The sequence below is a fragment of the Thamnophis sirtalis genome, unplaced genomic scaffold (assembly GCF_051295495.1).
Source record: "Thamnophis sirtalis isolate CommonGarterSnake01/CBP01778 unplaced genomic scaffold, rThaSir2_p1.2 scaffold_6, whole genome shotgun sequence".
Lineage (NCBI taxonomy): Eukaryota > Metazoa > Chordata > Lepidosauria > Squamata > Natricidae > Thamnophis > Thamnophis sirtalis.
In genome coordinates, this window is record NW_028261386.1 from 133,900,439 (window position 1) to 133,925,472 (window position 25,034).

At 40.0% G+C, this 25,034-nt stretch overlaps 1 protein-coding gene across 1 annotated transcript in view; it reads right to left on the reverse strand.

Annotated features, from left to right (window-relative positions):
- The window catches only part of DLGAP2 (DLG associated protein 2), a 313,806-nt gene that overhangs the window by 7,520 nt on the left and 281,252 nt on the right, over positions 1-25,034 (reverse strand). Inside the window, exons 9-12 of the mRNA XM_087718987.1 lie at positions 17,488-17,837; positions 13,680-13,765; positions 11,406-11,821; positions 2,669-2,760 (exon numbers count right to left, since the gene is read on the reverse strand). Coding sequence (XP_087575113.1) covers positions 2,669-2,760; positions 11,406-11,821; positions 13,680-13,765; positions 17,488-17,837 — 944 coding nt within the window. The remainder of the gene's footprint in view (positions 1-2,668; positions 2,761-11,405; positions 11,822-13,679; positions 13,766-17,487; positions 17,838-25,034) is intronic.

Sequence of the window (25,034 nt, forward strand, 5' to 3'; positions counted from 1 at the left end):
GGCAGCCTTCACACGGCTTCCGCCACTGTTTTTGTTCGGAAGACCAAGAGTCTTGTGAGGTCTGTTGAACTGAAAAGGAGTAATTGGCTCAGAGTCAACTCAGTGAGTTGGGTTACTACTACTACTACTACTACTACTACTACTACTAGGTCTGTTGAACTGAAAAAGAGTAATTGGCTCAGAGTCAACTCAGTGAGTTGGGTTGTTACTACTACTACTACTACTACTACTAGGTCTGTTGAACTGAAAAAGAGTAATTGGCTCAGAGTCAACTCAGTGAGTTGGGTTGTTACTACTACTACTACTACTACTACTACTACTACTACTACTACTACTACTACTATGTGACTTAACAACACTGGACAAGCTTGCAGACATTTCATCACCCAACCAGATAACTTTATCAGTGCTACTGAGTGTGGGATTCACTCCCTTTTTGTATGCAGTACCTATGCCCTGCCAGTGTTGGTAGGCCTGTGGTTCAAAGCACTTTACAATTCTAATGTGTGTGGAAAACTTACAGTTTCCACTGGCCATTTTAGGTCAGTAGTGAAGAACGTGCACAGAAAAAATGTGGAGAAGCAAAAAGAAAGGGTTAAATCCAGTGGAAGCTTTGCTTTCATAAAAAGTGCCTCTAATTGTATGGATATTTTGATACTCTCAGTGGATGTGGAGGAACTCCCTGGGATACCCGAAGGCTTAGCAGCTACAAGGAGCTGTAATGAGGAAAAAGTGAAACCAGGTATGATTTCAACCTGCCCTAAAGCCACCCAACTGTCCTTGTATCCTGACTTTGGAGCCAGGGCTTATGTCCTGCCATTATGACGCACCTATCATCACTCGTGGACCCAGGTGGTTGGGGGCAATGGGCTGACTCTGTAAACTGCTTAGAGAGGGCTGGAAAGCAATGTGGAGACGCATAGAAGTGCTACTGCCATTGCTTCTCCCCACCCCTGACAGGTGTGGGAGAAAAGAAGGATGGGGAGAAGGAGACACAAGGACAACCTGTCACAGGAGCCCATCATGTTAATTCTAGGAATCAAAATCCAGCAATTGTAACTAAAGATGATGCCCAGTTGCATTTCACATATCTATGTTTCCTTGAAACCTTGGTTTGGTTTAATCTTTCTGGATAACAAATTTCAAATAGACATAGACAGAAAAAAAAAGCTTTCTCATGCTGGTAAAGGTTAAATTGCAAATATTACTGAATGATTGATTTTAAATAAGACAGACTTGTAGGTCACATCCTCTAATGCCCCCTCAAAATTTTATTTAGTTCTAGGGGGAAAAAAAAACCAATGAGAAAGTAACGTCGTTCTTTGCTGGCAATATTGACCAGCAGAAGCTTTCCTCATATCTAATTTAGCAGTGAAACAAAGCTAATTGTAAAACGTATTGTGGGCATTTAGTTTGGACGGTAGAACCTTTGATTAATTCTTGTAGTTTGTCAGCTTTTTAGATTAGCAGTATTGGCTCCTGATTATCACAGTCCATGGGAATTTGGTATTTATGCCGGGGGAATAAAGTTAGCGATTGAAGCCAAGAGAATGAACAACTAGTTCTCATTTCCAAAATGATTTTGGTTATTAAAATAATTAGTGATATCATCAACAACATAATGCAATATAAAATTACAATACAATAAACATACAATAAAAATTATTGTAGATGTGCATTTACCCACCTGCCAATATCCCTCGGGATCTCATTCTTTGCTTACAGTTTTTAACTACAAAGTTATTGCCTCTGACTAAAGTTTAAAACAATAGCAATGGATTTCCAGAGTTTCAAAGGTAGGCAAAAGCAGACTTTATATACAAGGACCCTTTTTGGTCAAGGAATGGGAATTCTTGTTCCTCTCCTTTGAACAATAAATTTCAAAATCCCCTTGGTCCAGTATATTCCCCAGTATAGTCTTTGCGCTGGAAAGAATGGGGAATCTATTGCAGGATGGATAGATGAATAAGATAAATTACTATTTTTAATATTTTATAGACCAAAACAATCTGTTTTGGGTTGACTGTACTGCAAGACAAAAATTGATAAGAGCTTTATAAAATAATCTTTGATGCCCCCTGAGTCCTTAAATGGTTTTGGAGAAATTATGATTTATTCAATGTACTGAAGATTCACGCTCCACCATTCACGGTGAAATTCCTGATTCCTTTTATTTTGATAGAACACATTTTCAAACACAGTATTTATAAAATAATGGAGTGCTCTTTTAAGATCAGTTTCTAAGTCGTGCCCTCACAAGGTGGATTTCTAATATAAAAATGTATATTATCAAATACAAAAATATACCAAACATTATTTCAATGCAATCTTATTGCAATCCTTCTCACTTTATGCCCAGACCAAGACATTAATGCAGACCATGCTGAGTTGCCATGAATTCCCAGATGATTTTGAAATGCTCATTGGAAAAATTGGAGCCTTCCTCTTTAAAGCTCTGGCAATAGTTACTGCACAGCAGGATAAACAAATGATGAAGCTTCTATGCACAAGTTATGTGTGCAATTGTCTGCTTAGCAGACGTGGAATTAAATGTCCTCTGATGGAAATTAATCTCCAGATGAATAATAAAATAGTAGCATTTAAAGTTTGAAGAAAAATAATAACTAGCTTCAGTTATACTATGCAATGTTTAAAAATGTGAACTTACCAAATTCTGTTGACAAAGCCAATAGAATTGCTGGAATTTTTGTGACATTAGCAACTGTGCACTTCCTACAGCACTTCGAATCTTACCTAGAACTGAAGATGAAGGGTAAATATTAATTTAGATCTGAAGCTAGGAAAAAACGAATATATTTGTATAGCCAAGGCATAATCTATGGAAAAAAAAACATTATTCTTGCTCTGGTTATGAATTCAATTAAGTGTGCAGGCTTTTCAAACTGAATTCAAGAAAGAAAACCAGAGATCAGCTCATCTTAAACAATATTGGAAAAAGCCACACGAGAAGCTTGAGAAAAGAAATTATTTTCTCAAGTTGCAAAGGAATCAAGGCGAAAGCATATGATCAAATCTTACTGTGTATACTGTTTCATCCCCTCAGAAAATAATGTAAAAATCCTGGCTGCATTGAGTAAAATCCCTATTCTCTGCAGATCTATTTTTTATGGAACATCCAGGTGTTTCTGTCACTAACCTGTCAAGTTCAGTGTTTACCAGATATTCATGTTTTGTGCTGACTTAAAAAAACACAAACTACATACAAAATATAACTGTCCCAGTGTAGAGAGAAGGATGGGCAAAACTCTACCAAAGTCAATAACAGCTTTCCTCCTAACTCTGATCCACTGGATCCTTAATAGGTTCCTAGATTTGTTTTAGCCCAGTGGATTCTACTTGTTGTGTCACACACAGGATATCTAGCTTAAAGTAGTTTAAACATTTGCAGGGATAGTCTGGACCACATTTTTATATTCCAGAAACTAGTCTTTAAAAGCTAAGAAAACCTGCTGAATTTTTCTAGATAATTGTTATTTATACATCAATTTAATACACAGATATTAAGAAAACAGTGGAATAAAGAATTAGAGGTTTGGATATTGTCTAGAAAAGGGGGAATGTCTTAATTTGTATAGCAAGCGTGCCAATGGACCTCAAATTATAATTTATACAACAACAAAAAATATTTAGAATTAGAATTCATTGGTCCCCATTATGTTTTTATTAAAAAAAAGGACTGTCAGAAACAGCATTTTGTTGGAGAGGCAATAGGAATAACCCTTTTTAAAAAAACATGTTTCTACAATGTCTCATACTTATCACATTTTGGGAGAAAACAGTGGAATATGTAAATATAAATGTGAGGCAAAAGGTAAAACTTTCAGAGGATAATATTCCTTTGAATTATATACCTGGCACATTAAATTACACAATTGGACATAGTAAATGGATTCTCCCTGCCTTTATTATGGGCAAACGACGGATATTGCACCATTGGAAAGATAGACGCATGGCCCCACTTATTAAAAGACCTGATAGAACTTGCCTCTTCCGAGCGGATTAACGATATGCCCAGACTTTGTATACATAGATATAATGAATACAGAATACAGTAGGTTAAAAACAAATATATTTATGTTATGTATTAGAAATATATACATACTTGAATAATATTTTTGTTAGACAAGTATATATAGAATTGTAACTATTATTAGAATGACACATATTTTCTTTGTTCTTAGTCATCTTTCATTTTTTTTGTTAAAACACTTTTATGTGTTCAGTATATTGCCATCCCCATTATATTTGGGTTTTGCTCTTTTTTTCCTTATTAATTAAAAAGCAAAACAGATAATTAAATATGCCAGAAATTAGTAAAGTGACAGGGGAGAGGAGAAGGTGATTAAAGGTTTAAAACTTACACTTAACATTTAACAGGACTGTTTATGGCTTTGCATTTCAGTGATTTCTTATCTGTTCATCACTGGAAATGATACTTGGAGGTCAAATGATTACTGAGACAACCGGCAAAATGGATGCGCTGGGATGACCGTTGCACAGTTGCACAGGAGAACATTGAGAATCCATTTTTCCTATTCTTTGAGATCTTGTTATATAGTCAATTTATCGCTTATTTTCAAAAGAATTATTCTCAGAAGTGTTTTTTAAAAAGATATGTTTGCCCAAATCTAATTAAATTAATTAATTGTATGTTAAAATTAACATATAATTAATTTTGAAATATGGCTTATGCAATACATGATGTTTGAGTTGTGGGTGTGCAGACAGATACACATGTATATAGAATACGCCGTTCTTTATCACTGAGCACCTAGCTTCAATATTAATTATGGACAAAAAAATAATCTAAAAACTTATAATAGTTTTGCAAACTGTACAACAATCACCAAAGCAAGGGAAGTCCATTGTTCTTCAACCAATAGCAACCCTTCCTCTCCCATTCCTTTTCACTTTTGCCACAGGTTGGTAAAAAGAAACATATCCAGCAAAGGTCTAAACAATTTCTATTTGGAACCTAAATTTTCCCCATGTTGTTGGGAACCCCACACTGTAAAATCATGTTTCCTGTCCCATATAGCTGAATAACAGCTAATGCTACTGTACTATGAAGATGTGGGTGGTTGTTATTGTTGTTTGCAAACTTTCAAAGCCCCTCTCCTTGTGCAATAATCAGCCTCACATTTCTACGTAACCGGTCCAGAGAATGAATTACAAAAATATACTACTGGTGAGACAAACGTTTCATATATGTCTTCTCCATTCACACATCATTAAGAGAAAAGCGATCCTATAACTTTGACAAAAATTAGATGTTATCCATGAATGGCTATTCCTTACAGATAATCGCTCACAAGGAACATTATAGGGGGGGGGGGGCAATCACTATCATGTCTGTGGAAATCTAACACCTCCTTTCATGGTGTAAAAAGGCTACTTTACCAGCGCCATCAACACCATCACTAAGATTGTTGGTCCGAAGGTATGAATTGCTGATACTTTGAGACTGGTATTTTCACTATCCCAGGTATACATTACAAGCACGCATCTTTTAATCAAAGGGCTACAGGTTGGCCATATTCTGTAAAAGCAACCTGAGACATCCATTGAATCTGCAGTGGGGAATAATGAAGCAGTATTGTCGTGGGCTATATATAAGCAGCAGCTTCAAAAGTATTCTCTTGAAACAGCACACATGAAAAAGTTAATTAACTGCACATTGCAGATGTATAATTAATAGGGGTACATGGACACAAGTCCTGGAATCCCACTGGCATGGATCTTAATGAAATTTGCACTCACAAAAAACTGCTGACTTTCAAGAAGCATCTCTGCTTTGACGACTGCAAACGTTTATTGGGAGGAAAAAAATCACAGAGAACAAGAAGCAGAACTGAACTACAGTATTTGATAAATTGCTACCTCAGAATTACAGGATTCTAGCTGACACTCTCATCAAAAATAAGTTAAGAGTGTGACATGGTTCTATATACCATGACTTAATTTTTCAACAACTTATTTCGTAAAATTTCTAAATAGATTCATCACAAATAGCAAAATTACAAGCTTCTATCTGCACTATGGCATGAAAACCCAGAACTACGGGGTTCTATTTGCAGCAGCCAATCGCCATGCTTGGCTGCACCCATGTGACAGAGCAAGGATGGAGCCTGCAGCGCTTAGCGTTGCCTCTGTTTCTGGACATGTCAATTCCAAAATAATGTCTCTCTTCCACGATATGGAAGCAAATTCAGATTTATTTGAACCAAGTGGGTCGAGTATGTTCCAGAAACCAAGATGGCCAATTGGACATGGAACTTTTAATTGAAAACGAGTGAGTAGTCTGTGCTTTAGGTCTATACACCATTCACTAACGCTATTGCAATGCAGGCCCGGAACAACTGTGTTATATATACACATATATACATACATACATACATACATACATACATACATACATACATACATACATACATATTATGATAAAGGAGGAGAACTTTGTGGCTTAGTGGTTAACACATCTGCCTAATATGTAATACAGCCCAGGTTCGAATCCCAGTAAGGGTATGGCTAGCTGATGAGAGCTAAATAGCTTGAAATAGATCTATACTAGTCTCCCTTTATTTATTTATCAGCACAAATATAACAAATGTAACAAAAAGGCAACAGTAAAAAATATTGGGTTTCTTTCTGTCTGGATGGTATCTTGTGACGAGCCGAAGGACAGAGAATGGAAGTAGTGATCTTCCTCCCATATTTGGGCGTACCGGGGGTTGTAAAATCTAAATAGATACCTTTCACCCTGGCTGGCTGATAAGGATTCGAGCTCTGTGGCTCAATGGTTAACACATCTGCCTTAGAGGCAATAGAGCACAGACTCAATTCCCAGTAAGGGTACAGCTAGCTGATGAGAGCTAAATAGCTTGAAATAGATCTATACCAGTCTCCCTTTATTTATTTATCAGCACAGGCCTTAAAGGGGCACTGAGTGAGAAACTCTGCTTTTTGGTAATGCCACTTTAAATGGGTAGCCCCCATATAAGAAATGTAAATAAAGATTCCTAAATTTTGTTTGGTGTTAAATGTCGAAAATGCAAAAGTAAGATGGCGTGTTTAAGTTGACATTAATAAGTAAATATTTTATTTTATTCCAGGCAAGAAATGGAGGATGTTGCCAATCCTCCTACGTCTACTGAGGATCACGTAAACACTGACAGACCAGTAGTAACATCGAAAAAAGTTATGAGGAAGAGACATAGATGACCCAGAACTTGGAAGCCAATATTAGGGGGGAAAAATGTCAGAGGAGGGGAAGAATATGTAGACATGGGAAAACTGTACCTGCTAAAAATAATTAAGTCATGGCAAGGACTGAGAAATATGCAGAGTTGAAAATTTGCTTGCTTTAGAGCAGTGACAACTGAGGAACATGAAGCAATATTTAGAGCCTACAATGCTATGAGCCCGAATGAAAAGTTACATTACATTGGAAAAAGTACATTACATTGGAAAAAGTACACGCAGGGAATCAGTGCATCGTCCCACACCAAAAACAAAACCTTCTAGGAGCAAATTCAGTTTTTTCTACCACATGTACATAGGAAATGCAGCAATTGGTGTTTGCAAGGATTTTTATCTAGGAACCTTGGCAATCAGTCAAAAGCCAGTGTACAACTACCAGTGTTATAGCCCAGCAACAGCCTGTGCTGCGTTCTAAGTGGTCGGGCGAAGCACAGCCTGTGATTGGTGGTTGTAATGACAGTTAAATGACAGTTGGTACCTGAGAGTATAAATACTGTGACAGTTGTAACACATTCTGAATCGCTTGTCACCTACTAATAAACATCTTACTCTCTGATTCCATGGCTCCTGCTTTGTTCCCTCACAACACACAATATACAACAACCACAGCCAGAAAGATTTAGTAAGCCGACAGACAAGAGGGGGAAGCACCCTCGTTAGCAATCCTTTGCTACAGACAAACAGACCGTAATTGAGCATATTAATTCATTTCCGAGGGTGGAGTCACGTTAATGCCTTGCTAAAAGAACTGAAAAAGAGTTCCTCGCATCTTCATTGAATGTAAGAATCATGTACGGGCTGTATAAAGAAAAAATAGCGGAACAGGAACTGAACCAGTCAAACACCATCCAACTGTATTCAACAATGGATTTAACCTGGCGTTCCACGTACCCAAAAAACGATCTCTGTGACCTTTGCGAGGAACATAAAATTGCCTCTTCAATTGGGCAGGTAGAAGAGATGCTACAAAAGAAATGTGATTTGCATGTCCAACAGAAGAATTTAATGAGAGATCACAGACCGGAGAAAGAGGAGACAAAACTAGATATGTTTGGACATGGAGAATGTCATCTCTTTTCCAAAATCTGGTACAAGCAGTTTTTTTTACAAGCATAAACTTAACTTGTACAATATGACTACTCACACATCATATCCAGGACAAGGTCACTGTGCCATTTGGATGGAATTAATCGGGGGACGCGCTGGAAACGATATAGCTAATGCCGTGGTACAAATTTTGGAAAATGTAGCGCAAGATCAACCACGTGCAGCGCATCTAACATTAGGGAGTGGCAGCTGCATTCCACAAAATAGGGACTTTCGCATGTCTTTTGCAATAACAGATTTTCTTTGGAATCGTCCAAACATTGAAAGCATTGAAATGGAGTTGTCTGTACCAGGCCCCTCTTGCATTCAAGAAGTGGATAATATGCAGAGCATAATTGAACGTGCTATGAATTCTTTCCACCAGTTTCTTTCCTAAGATTGCTGAAAGAAGCCAAGTGACGCCAGCCGTTCAAAACCATCCAGATGAAGCCCACCCATTTTAAAAATTACTCCATGTGTCCAAAGCAGTTTTCAGTACACCAGTGTGCCGTATGCTAAAGTATCACAACTAAAATTCACCCAGATCCATTCAACAGTAAGGTTCAAGACGACCTTCGCTGTGGAAGATTGGGACACGGTCCCCATCCGTGCCTTTGAAAAGAAGGAGACAAGGAGTGTTTGTGGGAAACCTGCTTCCCTCTGCCTAAGACAGGCGAAAGATTTATACCATCTGAAGAGAACCCAGAGTAGAAGCCTAAGACAGAGTTACAGGTGCACACAGTAACCACAGCAAAACAAGATGACATAGGCATAAAATAGATGCCTAAAGTCAATAATGACTATTACTGCACCATTTTGAAGAAACTATTATGCAAAACTTTGGTTAAACAGTAATTCTCCATATTAAGACATATGCATTTACATTCTTACATTTGATGCTGAACCTTCAAATAGTAATTTACAAGCATTTTATGGTAGTAAAAACAAATCTGAGTTAATATCAAGTTGAATTCAGTGCTTTTTTCAAAAAAATTTTTATTGAACTTTGTAATTCTCATTTTTATGGTGAAACTTAGTGTGACAAGGTTCTATCTGATTTTCGGGGCCTCCCGTATGACCCCAAGATGAGTCGCCATCGGCCTCATTTTTTTTCTTGCATGCATTATTTGTTGGTAGGCTCACATACCAATTTCTTTCCTTCTACGTACAATGGGGTAACCAGTACAATTTTTCAAATGTTTAAGACTCTTTTCCCAGCAAATGGTCGCGATGCACGTAGAGCCCTGTAATTCTGAGGTAGCGAAATGCCATCCAGTTATATCTCGAAGAACTAAATTAACAGACACACAAGTACGGACATTTCAAATGCACACATTTTCCTACAAAATCTACTAAGCACCCAATTTCACCATATAATGGCATCTGACTTGAGCCGCCTGAAGGTTATAACATCTGCTCCCGAAGGTGCATTCACCTTGTTCATCTGTTGATTGACATGCTTTTCAAATTGTGACAAATTCTAAAGTCTGTCACAGCAAATAAACAGAACAACAATGTTGGCGCTAGCCAACAAAAGATGCCAACAAAAATTGTTATTTCACATAATGTTATTACCCCACCCTACCACAAATACACGCGTTATATGTGATGAAAAAGCATGGAAGAGCATGTTCACTGGAAGATTGAATAAGCTTACATGGGTTGACACACTGCCCCAATGTCTTTCCTTGCTGAAGCGATCGCCATTTCTTTAAGCATATTTTTGTATGTACATTATATTTAGACTACAGTTGGTAATGAGCCCAACTGAACATAATAGTGTTTGGTATTCAGTAACACTTATGCATGGGATAGCATTGCAAAAAAAGAAAAGAATTCGTATCCCTCAAAATGGCCTTTTATACTGGGGACCTGGACCACACCCATTCTGCCAGAATCTAGGGGGTGGGCAGAAATGATTGGGGACACAAATGTATCTTAGATACCCAGGTCATAAGCCAAACAGAGCTTTATAGGTAAAAACCAGCACCTTGAATTCCACTCTGAAGCTGACTGGCAGCCAATGCAGCTGGTGCAGCAGTGGTGACACGTGGGCACACCAAGAGGCATCTGCTACTGCTTGCACATCTGCTTTCTGAACCAGCCACAGCTTCTAGGTGGTCTTTGAGGGCACATTGCCCTAATGCAATCATGAGGTGATCAGCGCATGAGTAACCTATCTGGATGGGAAAATGATGATTGGTGGACAACAATTTCATTCAGAATTACTATTAAGCAGTGTAGGAAAAGCTAGTAAGCCTTTAATAAGAACTTAGAAATAATAGAATCCATAAAATAGGTTAAGCTTTGAAACGATATATATTTCTACTGGGCTTTTGGCGTTAATTTGATCTATTTTCCTTTAAAGCCAGCGATATATAATGAAGGCAAGAGTCAAATACTTCCTAATCTAATTCTTCCTCTCTCCAAAAGCTTCGCGAATTGTCTTTTATGTCTGGAATCCCATCTGAATTCTCTTTCATACCTGGAAGTCCGTACTTACAAGGAAACATATTCATGGGATTTTATATAGAAACGTCGGCGTTTCAGCTTTTACAAGCAAAGGAAGCACACTGGGGAAATCCCTCTGCAGCGCAGTGGCAGAACACATGGTCCTTCAAAATTTCCCCATGGATGGGAGAGAGGGTGGGGGGGGGAGGCGAAAGGGAAGGGGGGGGGAGCGGATCTGGAGAGAGGAGTGGTAGAGGGGGAGGGGAAGTAGGCTAGAGGGGGATGATGGAGGGAAGATAGAAAGTTGGAGGGTGGTGGAAGAAAGAGGTGTATGGGGAATGGAAGAGGTATATTGGGCTTTCATTTTCTGGGGCATTATTGACAAGAGGAATTGATGCAATTATTGTATAATACTATATGGTGTATACATGTGAGTGTATGAAAATGAAAAATAAAAAATATATATAGAAAAAAAAATTCCCCATTTTGTCCAACTCCCAAAATGCAATGTGATAACAGCCACACTACAGAAATGAATAGATTGAAAACTATAAGATAAGAATAAGCAGTGAAAGATATGTTCTTACTTTCTTCGGAAAGATCATTTTCTTCTGCTTCTCTCTCCATCTCTTTGCACCATCCTTCCATCCTTTTTGTCTCGGTGTGTAGCAGCTTCATAAACCACGACCCGTCCCGTCGACACGGAGACATCCGTCCTGTTTCAATGGTGTCCATGGATGGTTCCAACCAAGGCTCAGGTGGTGGGAGATTGGAGGTGTCAACCTGGGTCCTATAATCTTCTCTATAACTAAAGAGGCCTTGTGTCCGCACAGTTCTTACTGCACCGTACTGAGTGGGAGTACTTGGCTCTGAATGCCGCTGGAAAGACCCCCCAAACTGAAGTCCCTTGTCCTCCATCGTTATGTGTCCAGGAAACCCTTCGAGTTCTAAATCAGCTTGAACAGCCGCCGTCACACTGTTTGAGCGCTTAAATCGTCCATGGCTGGAGAAAAATGGAAAAACAACACAATATACGATCCATACATTGACAATATTCTATTTATAAAAAGAAAGCACCATCTATACTCTACTATTTTCAGGGTTTTAAAAAAAGCTTTAGAAATATTAATAACAATGGATGTAAAGATTGAAACGCACCACATGAATGGACTGCGGTCTTTATAGGATAAATGGTTATTAATGGCCCAAAGCAAGATACGAATCAATATTACTCAAACTTCATTTGGAAAGCAAACGTTGATTTATTCTCGCAGTAGATGCTAGAAGTGTTTTGTAAATGCTAAAGTGACGCATTATCACTAAACTAAACAGAAATAAATGAGTTAAAAACCATGAGGTTTAAAAGACAGGGTGCAGAGGATGGGGGTTTGAGAAAAGATTGTCATTGTTGTTTTGGAAACAATAGGTATCCGTGAGCACACGGCTATAACTGTGTGTTTCTCAACTTTGACAAATTGAAGATATGTGGACTTCAATTCTCAGAATTCCCAGCACGAAGTTGAAATCCACAGATCTTCAAGTTGCCAAGGCTGAGAAATTCTGATCTTATGGGATGTAATGTAGTGAGGAGATGAATTCCCAGAGGAGTAAGAAGCAATTCATCCTAGATATTATCTGTGAGAGAAAGAGGATAAAGACAGCCTCTTCTTCCTAGAGCAGTGTTTCTCAACCTTGGCCACTTGAAGATGTCTGGACTTCAACTCCCAGAATTCCACAGCCAGCGAATGCTGGGAGTTGAAGTCCAGACATCTTCAAGTAGCCAAGGTTGAGAAACACTGTCCTAGAGCATATTGTAGATGAGTCCTCAGTCTGGTGTCATAGATCCACTCCCAGACTCCTCTCCAGGTGCAAGTTCAGAGGAGGTGAGTTTGGGTCTGCAGAGGAAAGCGTCGAGCTGGATTGGGGCTCAGGATTGGGGCTCAGAGAGGGCTAGCCTGATGGAGCAGCCTCAGTTGGGTTGATCAGACTAGGACAGGCTGAGGCTGAGAGAGGCGAACCACAGCTGCAGCGAGTTAGCCGGGTGAGGACCGAGAGCAGCTGCCGCCCCTTAGCAATGAAGAGGAGGTGGAGTCCACACTTCCTCCTGATCCAGGATCATGTAGAGCAGAGAGGAGACGGGCATAACGCCAGTCAGCTAGGTCATCTACCCCGCCTCTCATGAATTGGCTGCATCGGCATCGAGGGTGGCGCAGTGGTTAGGGTGCAGTACTGCAGGCCACTTCAGCTGACTGATATCTGCAGTTCGGCTGTTCAAATCTCACCAGTTCAAGGTTGACTCAGCCTTCCATCCTTCCGAGGTGGGTGAAATGAGGACCCGGATTGTTGTTGGGGGTGATATGCTGACTCTGTAAACCGCTTAGAGAGGGCTGAAAGCCCTATGAAGCGGTAGATAAGTCTAACTGCTATTGCTATTGCTACTTAACCCCGTCCTGAAGACTTGAATGCTGCTGAAGCAATATGCCCAGTTCTGTGCCTTGTGTGCTCGTGCTACGTGTCCTAGCATGTTTGATTCCTGGATTGCTTTCCTGGGCTTTGTGCGTGCCCTTTGCACTCAGTTATCCAGCGACTCTTGATGTGCTGACCTTGGAATCCAGACCTGCACATCAGGGCTGCTTTCCAAGGACTTGTTGGGGGGGGTGTTGTTGTTGAATAACACCTATATAACTCTTGCCACATGTGCATGTGGATGTGTGTAGAAAGCAGGGCAGCACATCTGGTAAGATTTTTGTCTACAAGTAAAGAACTCCGCTTGGAAGAATTACCATGCGCCATTCTTGGTTTCGAGTCTGACACCTATACGTTGAGCAGACAAAAACACATACAGAAATGGCCCAACCTACCGTTTATCATCTTCCACTTGCACTCCAACCGAATGATACTCCCGTAAGCTTTTGCTGTCGTTATCTGAATCCGTTGCTGCTTCCACCTAGTTCAAGTCAAAGGAGAAACGTTTTGAAGTGAACATGGCAGTTGGAGATCATTTCTACCCACAGCGATTATGACTGTATGGCTATGCTGATGGGAAAAAACCCAAAACCTATCAGCTAGCCCATCCCTTTGCCTTTCCAGGAAAGGCATGGCAGTGCAGGAGAATTAGCAATGTTCGTGTTTAGTCGTATATCTTTTGAATGGGGAAGAGCAGCAACCAGAGCATTTGTGGCAGGACAGAGATGAGGCCTCTGAGAATGTTTTTGCAGCTTGCACAAAGCAAATTGCTACACAAACACTATAAACAGGATACATTTGGCATTTTATGAAATATTTTGGTCAGAGACCATAATTGCAAACAAACTAAAGCATTTGACTAACATCCATAGCAATGATTTCTGTAATAAACACATTACGGATAAGGTACGATATGCAGCCATTAAGTAATAAATCCCAAGGATTTCAGAATGCATGTATCTTTTCCCCATGTGATCCAAAATGTTTGGCCCTCTTTATATTTTATGTGCCCACTGTGGAAAACACTAACAGAATCTGGCGTCCATGTGCTAAGTATGAAGTGGGTTTTAAACAAAATGTAACATTAAACTAAAATGAATATTTGATGAGGGGAAAATCATCTGAATTATAGCGCTCCAGATATTTCTGGTCAGGGGAAATATTTAAAAGTGAAATGATATTTGATTCCAAATACTGATGATGACAATAGCTCAGCTAAGCCAATCTGTTAAAAGACAGCAGTTGATTTTAAACCTGCTGATGTCAAAAAGGCTAAAATGAAGAATGACACAACTGGCTTATTGGTTTACATTAAGCTGCATTCCTTCATACTACCGCTGGTTTACAAATTATATAAAACTGCTTTATAAATCAAATAACGTCTAAAATAAACAATCCCACTGTGAATGAAAATACGGATGTACTGCAAAATTAGTGCATAGTCATCTAACAAGCGTGCTTGCTGTGTCTTTAATCAAGTCAATATGGAAATAAAATCCTCAGATGTTCTAAATGCAGGTTTGACTAGAGAACCGAAAAAGGTTTATGAAACACATGATTTGTGCATTGTAAACAAGATCCTGCTACTTGTGTTTTTGGCAGCCATAACGGTTCTATCTTTTCTTCCACAGATTGCACGACTGCTGAGGGTTCGCCAGTGGCCACATAAATGATTTACTTGTAAACAAATAAATTTGGCTGATTTTGTGCTTCCAGTTTTATGGGCTATATAGCCTCAGTGGGATTTGCTGAAGAAATGGCTGCAGGAAGCCTTTATCTTACTCAGCTTAATTTTTTTTTTTAAAGGAGACTGTACCTTTGACAAATAATGCTTGTCATTTACTGCACTTGAAAGTAAAGAATAAAGAATGAATGCCAAACGCCTTGTTGCCATAGAGATTTGTTGGGTGTTTGTGAAAATTGCTAGGCAAATATATGATAGGATTCTGTACCTACTCAATTCCAAATCAGTGAATACAAAGATGCTGTTCTCGAAAAAAAGGCATTGCAGGGAACAAGGGAAAGAGATAGTTGAATGATGGAATGAGAATGTTATGATTAATTGTACAGAAAATAGGTGAATCAAAACATTTGATATGATCACAGCTTTGGACCCAGCTCTATACATAATAGATGTGGAAAAGCCCTTCACACTTTCTGAATAGATTCAATAGGAAACCCAAAGTAGCGGACAATCTTCTATGCCTTTCATTATCATTTACTAAAGCTGCACGCGCATCCTTAAGAGAACAAGATCAACCTCACTGCAGTATACTGCAGTGTGAATTGTTTCACCCCTGTGTTTAATTACTGCGTAAGCCTATGGGGAATAGATGACCTGAACATTTTGCACTTATGCTAAACTGCATCCTTTCCATTAGGCTGCAGCAAAGCCATTGGACAAAGGGAAATAGATGGGCTCTTTCTCCAAGCCCCATGGCATTTCATAGGCCTCTGAGCCCAATGGCTCAGAGCTGCAGAAATGATTTTGGAAGAGTTCTTTTAAATGAGACATATCTAATTAAGAAACGCTTCATGGTATCTAATTAATTCAGCATTATTATGAATGGAATAGTTTTTTTTTATTTAAAGGGAACAGTAATTCCACCCTGCTGCCATATTGCCAGGAAGGAAAAGGTGAAAAATGCAACAGAACTGAACCTAATTAGGGACGGTGCCTACACAACATCCAAGATTACCTTTAACTGCTTCTGAGAATCCTCATCCCTTAAATAGAATGTAAATCAAATTTAAATTAATTGTTGGTCTTTCCAAGAGCTTTTCAGCATCAGAGAATGGAAACCTGACAACCATATAAACAAATCCAACCAAAAGAAACCAAACCAATTCAAGCAGACATTCTAGGCTGATGTGGTTAGTTTATTATGATGTATGAACTTACTCATTACAGCCTAGGACTATGATTTTATGCGCAACAAACATTATGGATCAATCCAGCTATTATTGTCAAGCATTAACAGGGGGTGTCAGTGGAGTGAGGTGTCAGAAAAGTTAAGATGGCAGGTGTGATCAAAGCCCCGCCCACTTTGATGCGCAGCACATATCTAGAAAAGTGGCAAGGCTTGAAACTATGAAGACTTGCGCACTATCTTGGCATTTGGGGACTCCCGAATCCATGGAAACCCCGTGGTTTCATGAATTAACGCATCTCCTCAGATGCAATGATTTTCTATTAAAATAAAAATAAACAGTGCTGTTCCAATAAATGGCTTAGTTGAAGCAGTGGGCTTCATAACTAGCTTAAAACTGATTATTCTGACCAATGAGGCATCTCTCCCATGGTGTTTATTGCCAGGAATTCTTCTTTCTATTTCTTATCACCAAATGTAAAGGTGATTTTAGAAATACCCGTGTGTTTCTAAAATAGAAGTATAGGCAGGTTCTGCGGAACCTCAAGATTTGTAAAAGTTGTGTGGCGGGTCAGACCTGTAGGGATGCTTTAGCTGTTATTGATAATTTCTGCTGTAGTATGTGCTTAGAAATACTTCTTATTCCACTAGTGGCATAACGTCAGAGGAAGACCAAAAAACTGTTACTAGTCCTATATTCTTTATAAGCTGGCTTTCTAATAGCGCAGTGTTTCTCAACCTTGGCGACTTTAAGTCCTGTGGACTTCAACTCCCAGAATCCCCCAGCCAGCAGAGCTGGCTGGGGGATTCTGGGAGTTGAAGTCCGCAGGACTTAAAGTCGCCAAGGTTGAGAAACACTGTAATAGCGGCAAACTCGTTCTTATATATTAGTCTCCATTGCTATGTAATTAAAAGACAGCCGTGAAGGAAAAATAGGGTAGCACAAAGCAGAAGGGAGGAAGGAAGAAATATCTGACTACAGTTTGACAGTTGCACAGCCGCAATTTCATGCTCTCTCCAGGGAAAGAGAGAAAGACGAACATGCCGTTCACTTGTGACTGAGCAGGATAATTTTCATCTGCAGCCGTAGTGGCAGTTACCCTGCTCAGAGATATATTCATTCATTTTATTTCCGGGCACTGCACACACTGGCTCAACTCTGCTCTGCGTGCTCATGTAGCCAGGATGTGAATTGCAATTAATGATAATCGCTGCACACAGGGATTGTCGCTCGGGTTCTTAGGGGGCCTCCGGGCTGAATGATTCGTCCGATGTTCTTTATGGCGCTCAGGGGAGCAGCTCATCCCGGAACGGTTGTTAAAGACGGGGGTACCTGGATCCCTATAGAGGAGCGCCGACTCTTCAAGAACTCCTCGGCCTTGGTCACCAGGATGGCCTTGTCGCTCGTCCTGACGGAGCTGATCTGGCCGTCCGACTTGTGGCGCTGCGCCGCTGCCGTTTCCATGGCCAGATTCATAGCCTTGTTGCTGTCCAGGCTGTCGGTGGAGTTGTACATCCTGAGGCCATCCTGAGGCCACGGGGAAATCCCCTGAGTCCGGCTGTCCTGATAGGCGTCCTGGGTGGATTCTGTGCTGCTCTGGGCCGTAACCGAAATGAGGGGCTTTGAGGTGGTTCGCGGGGGTACAGGCGGTGGGGTCTTTTTGTAACTTGTGTAAGTCACAGCTGGGAAAGGAATGCAGAGACGGAGAGAAAACAGGGTTAGTAAAAGCCATTGCGAGAAAACGAAGGCGTCAAACTTGACTCGACTACTTAAAAACTAGAGGCCCTTCTTTAATATATGCATCCACGGGTCCCCTCAGAATTAGCATAAAATTTCCCTCGAATAAAGAACAGGTTGCTATAGCAACACATGCATTGCATTTCAAACCCCAAGTAACAATGGCGGGGAGCATCCTCAGCCAGTAACAAGCTAAAGGAGATTCCCTCCCCCCCCCCGCATAGCCTATGCATGGGGGGCAGGGGGGGGGTTAATCTACTTTAGCTTGTTAATGGCTGAGGCAGCATTTCTTCTTATGCTATGAAATGATCTGCTGTCCTAGTAAAGAAGCCATTTTCAGGACCCTTCCCTGTTTTTAATTATCCCATTCAGGCAGAATAAGGTGGCTGTAGAAGATTGTAGGAGATCATACAATGATTACAGTCAAATCTTGCACAGCTCCAGTAACATTTCTCTTTTTGCAAGGAAGAAGAAAGAAAGTCAAAGTCAACTTTCTCCCTCAGGTCTAATAATTTCTCTTCCCCTCACAAAGTTTACAAGGATTCACTAACAGCCAGCGGATGGGTCTGCTGAAGGCTGGTTATGCAGAGCTGCAAAGCAATGGGGTGTGTGTGTCCCCCACCCCCAGGGAGGAATTTGCACTTTCTAGGAATTCCTGTTAGCTGCAAAGACACGCAGCCGTGTCACATGAATATAGAGGTAGTTGGCAGTTGAGCCCTTTTGGGATTTTTGGACTTCCCAAATAGGGTTAGTCGAGTGCTGCCTTCTTAAAAAGCCTCACAATGCATATCGATTGCTACCGTCCTTATTCAGAAGAGGCCTGTTGCCCTTTCCTTCCAACCGAGTCATAACCGTATATTGCCTAATCAATAACCCAGGACAAGACTTCTGACTGTAGCTTTCTTGAGGGGAAATAATGTCAGGGAATGGCGCAAGAGGTGTCCAAATGAAGCCAGAGAGACGCTGACGCGAATATGTAGTTTTATATAAATAAATATATATCGACATCTACATTAGAGCAAGCAAGAGGGTCGGGCAAACAGGAGCATCCTGAGGTAAATCTCAGCACCCGGGGCAAGAGGAAAACTCTCCCTTTTTCTCCACATCCTCAGCAACCAATCCCAGCACAGATTGCCTCAGGCGGGAGCCAGCACTCTCTAACCAATCAGCCGTAACTATGTCTTCTGGCTCATCATACAACCCGCTACTAAATGTAAATATCTTAACCAATAAACCAGAGTTTATTATAATGCAGATAGTCTTCAAATTATGACCATAATTTGGACCAGAACTTCTATTGCTAAGTGCGGCAGTAGTGAAATGAGTCACAACAGATTTTATGATTTTATGTCAAGCAAATCATTAAGTGAGTCACAGGGTTGTTATGTGAACCCATCTTCCTCCATTGATTTTGCTTGTTGGAAGCTGGCTGGGAAGATCATGCGACCCCTTGAACATCGCCACCATTGAAAAAACATAGTTGGTTGTCAAGCACCCCAATTTTGATCATGTGACTGTGGGGATGCTATGATAGTTGTTAAATACAAGGACTGGACATAAGTCACTTTTTTCAGTGCCAAACTGTCAACAAACAAATATTCATAAATTCATAAACTCCATCTAGAAAACCGAAAGTTACAGGGCAAAATGGGGCTAATATACCTTCCCCTCCCCCCATTAGATGGCAGGGAGAATTGACCCTACAGTAGTCAAATGCATAGTTTTTCAAGCCAATTCTTCTGATATTGAAGGGGGAAAAATAAGCTAGAAATGCCTCTTCAGTAAAAGGTCTTCTATGATAGGACAGACAGAACCTGCATGTTCCTGTTTTACCTGCACAAAATGGAATTGTACCCGAACAAAATTAGGAGCAAAATGGAAGTGAGTGATATCGAGACCGTCTTCTGCCACACACCTCCCTTAGACCAATAAGATCGCACAGGATGGACCTTCTCCGGGTGCCTTCAGCGGGACAATGCCGGCTGGCGACACCTAGGAGTAGGGCCTTCTCTGTTCCCGCTCCGGTCCTATGGAATGAGCTTGCCCCCAGAGATCCGGGCCCTCCCCACTCTCATGGCCTTTCGCAAAGCCATTAAAACCTGGCTTTTCCGTCAGGCCTGGGGCTGTTGACCCCTTGATTGAGGTCCAGCCCCCTTTCGATTGGGTGTTTGTTGTGTTCCTTTTTTAACTTGGTTGTGTCCCATTGTTTTTAAAAATTCTTTTTATTTTATTTTTTTCATTTCTGTAAGCCGCCCGGAGTCCCTCAGGATTAGGCAGCATAGAAATTCAATAAATGAAATGAAATGAAATATAGAATTATTTCAGACATTGTTAATCAGCGGTCCCCAAACTTTTGGCACCAGGGACCAGTTCCGTGGAGAGAGGTTTTTCCATGGACCGGAGGGTGTGTGCTTTTGTGTGTTGCCTGCATCCCACAGATGGGGCTTCACTTGTTTGTGTGAACCAGTTTCCGGCATGCTATGTTGTTAATGGCTATTTAGATGCTAGAGCAGTGTTTCTCAACCTTGGCGACTTTAAGTCCTGTGGACTTCAACGCCCAGAATCCCCCAGCCAGCATAGCTGGCTGGGGAATTCTGGGCGTTGAAGTCCATAGGACTTAAAGTCGCCAAGGTTGAGAAACACTGTGCTAGAGAATGGCTCTGCCTATGAAGTCTTCAGGAGTTGAGCTCTATCTGAATGAGCCTTTAGGTAGTTGATAGTATTACAAGATAATCCGGGATGAAAACACAGCAGACTCCTGGTTTCAATAAAGATTTCTATTATTAAAAATTTCCGTGAAGCTGTTCTTTCTCACCAAAGAAAACTCTTGGGAGAAGGAAGGGGAACCTCAGAAGAAACTACGGTGATGTTCCACCTGAAAAACAATATAATGATAACTCATCTAATTTCCTTTCAACGGTGAGAGAGACATTGCCTTTGATTACTTAAATGATTTACTAAGAATACGTATCTATTGTTATTGCAAGAGCTATAAGTATATTAACAATAGGTGACTGTAGCCATTAAGCAGTCTACTGAATTAAAGAGTAGTTGGAGCATGTTTCTGACCTCGGAGGAGAGCCTTCTCGGTGGCTGCTCCGACCCTCTGGAACGAACTCCCCGTGGAGATCCAGACCCTCACCACCCTCCAGACCTTCCGCGCCGCACTTAAAATTTGGCTATCCCGGCTGGCCTGGGGTTAAAGATTCTAACCCCTACTCGAATTGTATGACTGTTGAGTTCTTAAATGATGTAATGCTTTTATGTTGTAAATTGTTTGTCCTTCCCCCCCCCCCTTTTGAACTGTGAGCCGCCCTGAGTCCCCCCAGGGAAAAGGGCGGCATACAAATAAAGTGAACTGAACTGAACTGACCTCTTCTTAATCTTGTGAATGGTACTCTAAGGGTAGCAGAAATCAGGCTTTTTCAACAAGCAAGGAGCTGAACATGGAGTTAGAAAATCCTGTTTTTCTTGTGATGGTCCAACCAATATACTACAATCACATTACACTTGAATAAAAGATTGAAACAGGCTACTTATTATGTCCAATTTTCAATTTTAACCTTTCAGGCTATCAGAGGGACTGGTGGTGCCATGATCTTACACAGATGTTAACTTCTGTAAAACAAGGTTGTTGGTTTTTTTGAATCCCCACTTGAATAAGCCCACTTCTTTATATTCATCTAAAGGGATTCTTCCTATGTGACACCCAAAACTGTGCAACTGTTTTAGAATTTTGCTTGATTGTTGTTCCCTCCCCTTATCCTCTTCCATTTCAAAAAAAAAGTGTGAAGCTACAACTTTTGGATTCAATAGCAATAGCAATAGCAGTTAGACTTATATACCGCTTCATAGGGCTTTCAGCCCTCTCTAAGCGGTTTACAGAGTCAGCATATCGCCCCCACAATCTGGGTCCTCATTTCAACCACCTCTGAAGGATGGAAGGCTGAGTCGACCTTGAGCCGGTGAGATTTGAACCGCCGAACTGCAGATAGCAGTCAGCTGAAGTGGCCTGCAGTACTGCACCCTAACCACTGCGCCACCTCGGCTCATATTCAGCACTTGGAAATAATATTTTATATGATCATTGTTGCTCTAAGCTTTATATATGTAATTATTATCATATATTATAGTTTCTATCTCTACTTTGATTTATTCAACACAAATCAGAATGTGTGATTTTTTTTCTTCAACATTGATACCAATTATTATTTTTAACAGGCAAATGTTTGGTGGAAAGAAAGATTCTCCCTCTCATTGCATGAGCCCCCAATCTGGTTTAGGATCCTTGAATTTTTACTTGAATAAAGATAATACATATTCTGTATTTTCAAAAATTGTGTGGCTTCCTTTTGCTCCACTTCTGCTTTTGGGAACCATACATGAAAATAGCAGAATCAAAAGAAAGAACATTTCATTCATACCACAATTCCTTGCTAACCTCTTTTTTTTTTAATTTCATCTATGAAAGATATGGAGGATCAATTAGGAATCTGAAACCTTTGCATGTTGCCTGAAGACCTTCAAATAGGTCCAACCTACTTCTTGGTCACACAACTAATAGAATCTATCCACAAAATAAACTGTTTTTCTTTCATTAAAAAACCAGTCTGAATCAATATGCATCTACTTTAAACAACCCCAGAGTTCAGTTTTATTCAGTTTTTAAACAGTGCAATTTTATACATATAAATTTTCTTTGTAGGAACAATGCTATAGCCTTCTCTGTTGCTGTCTTGAATATCCCAGCTCCTTTGTTGAAATTCTAGGAAGGAACAAAAAGCACAGTTATTTACCTAGACACAATTGTTTTAATACAATGTGTATGAAAGAGTGAAGAACATTTAAACAAAAGCTTGCCAATTTTAAGTTAGCTTAAGATACAAAATTTGGTTAAGTAAGCTACCAAATGTTCAGTTTAAAAGAATTATATTACATAATCATGTTGAGTTCAACATGGGTTCACATGAGATGAATTCATGTAATCTATTGTGCTACAGTTGTGTAAGATCAGAAAAAAATAACACTTACAGTGATTCTTGAGAGGTGTCCACTCTGCTGACAACAATCTTCTTCCTGGACTGGAACTGGCTAGTTCAGGAAGGGAAAGGCAACTGAAATGGAAGCTGGATAATTTGATACTAAAGAATATCTGGCAGATCCTAAACAGAGGTAGCTGACTTCTAATATGTTTGATGGGGGAGAACAGCTTCAGAAGTGGCCACCTCCAGTCCAGTGCTCTCTGGCATTGTATTACAGGTCCCATAATAGACAGACCACATAGCCATTGACCCTGCTTGCTGGAGATAATGTAAGTTAGAACACCTAGGTGTCAGTGATGCAATGTCCCTTCATCCAACTTTGCAGGGTTACGTTGAAGGGCTACAGAAGACCAAGAATACCATACTTTCCAAATAATGTTTGTATTACAGTAGTGATAATTCCGAAAGTAAACGTAATATGCACTAAGAATCATTTGCAGGAGTCCTTTTAACTCTGCACACCATGTTATGGGGCCACAAAATCTGATAGACTATTCTTGTACTTGTAGCACACAGCATAAATATCTTCCCTGTGTTTAATTTCTGTTTGGTAAAGCTGGTGTGGAAAGAATTAGAATACTTGTCTCAAGTTTTATGCATATATTATTTAAACTAGGAATTATAGTACATTGAATATATCAAAGAGCATATGAATGAGATGGGAAATCTCTGGGACAGCACTTTTAATTGGAATGTTAGTCATGTGAAGGTCACATTCATGCAAGTGTCAAAGGCACACAGTGCAGGATCCTTCCATAAATCCCATCTCGTTTGAAAATATGAGCTACCTATGAATCAATATAACACTAGCCTAAGTGGAAAATATCTAGGCTGAAGGAGATAAAATTTCACTTGAATTTTACTTATTCTCCATTGCTGGAAAGACATGAAAACATATTGCATTTTCTGTGTAACAAATCTCATTCATCAAAGGTGCACTCGTGCCTTGCCTTCAAAATATTACAGCACTGTGATAGACGAAATAAAGGAAGGATCCTTCATGAGGCTAGATCTGATCTAAAGATCTCTGTATGTCAGCCAGAACATATTTTTCCTGGACTCAAGATTAACCGTCAACAACCAATTTTAAATTAACTCTTCCTTTCCTTAGCAAGTATGAATGAAAAGTGAAAAACCCATGGAAAAGTTCATAGCATCTTGGAATATATATCTTCAAAGATACTATATAAGTTTATTACTCTTCACAAAAATAAAGGAGTAAGAAAATCAAGTCCAAACTCAATGAAAGTCTGAGTTGCTACCCTCATTTAATCAATTATAGAATTCAGCGTATTCTGGAAGAAAAAAATGATGGGAACATTTTTTGTGTTCTGTTTAGAACAGATTTAGGACATTCCATGCTCTAAATTTACCTCTTTTCTTTAAAAATCATCATCAGTTTTGAATTATGACAGTTTAATTTCATATTTCATTTTCTAAGTTAAATAATAGCCCTATTTAAGAATTGGGTTTGGGTTGTCCTATTCTCGTGTTCCATTGAGACATTTCAATTTTTAAACAAAAATGCAGCAGTCATTGACCTTCACAATCTGATGTTTATTAACAGAATGAAAAGGGTAGAAGGACCATCAAATATGTTGTTTTTCCTTCTTCCTAGCAACTGGGCTTCTCATTCCGTGTGGCCTGCAGCATCTCTACCGTTTGAGCTTTCAGCGAATGATGATGGGAGAAGCTCCTTGTTCCTCAACCAGTTCCCCACAGAGCCTGCAGTCCATTGTTCTTTGTTAAAAACTAGTTTTCAATTCACAATATACACTTTTTCAACACAAGAGGCAACGCCTTAGAAAAGAATCTGTACAAATGCTTGAGAGCTGCAACAGGCTTTGTGCAACATGATAACGAATGTAGTTGGAATATGGGCAAGACCAAAAGCAGATATGAAAATTCCTCAAGTCACCTCAAGGCTGGATTACTGCAACACGCTCTACATGGGTCTACCCTGCGTTCAGAGACTGCAACTAGTCCAGAATGCAGCCGCGCGAGCGATATGGGGTGTACCTAGATACACCCATGTTACACCTATCCTCCGCGAGCTGCACTGGCTACCCATTGGTCTCCGGACGCAATTCAAGGTGTTGG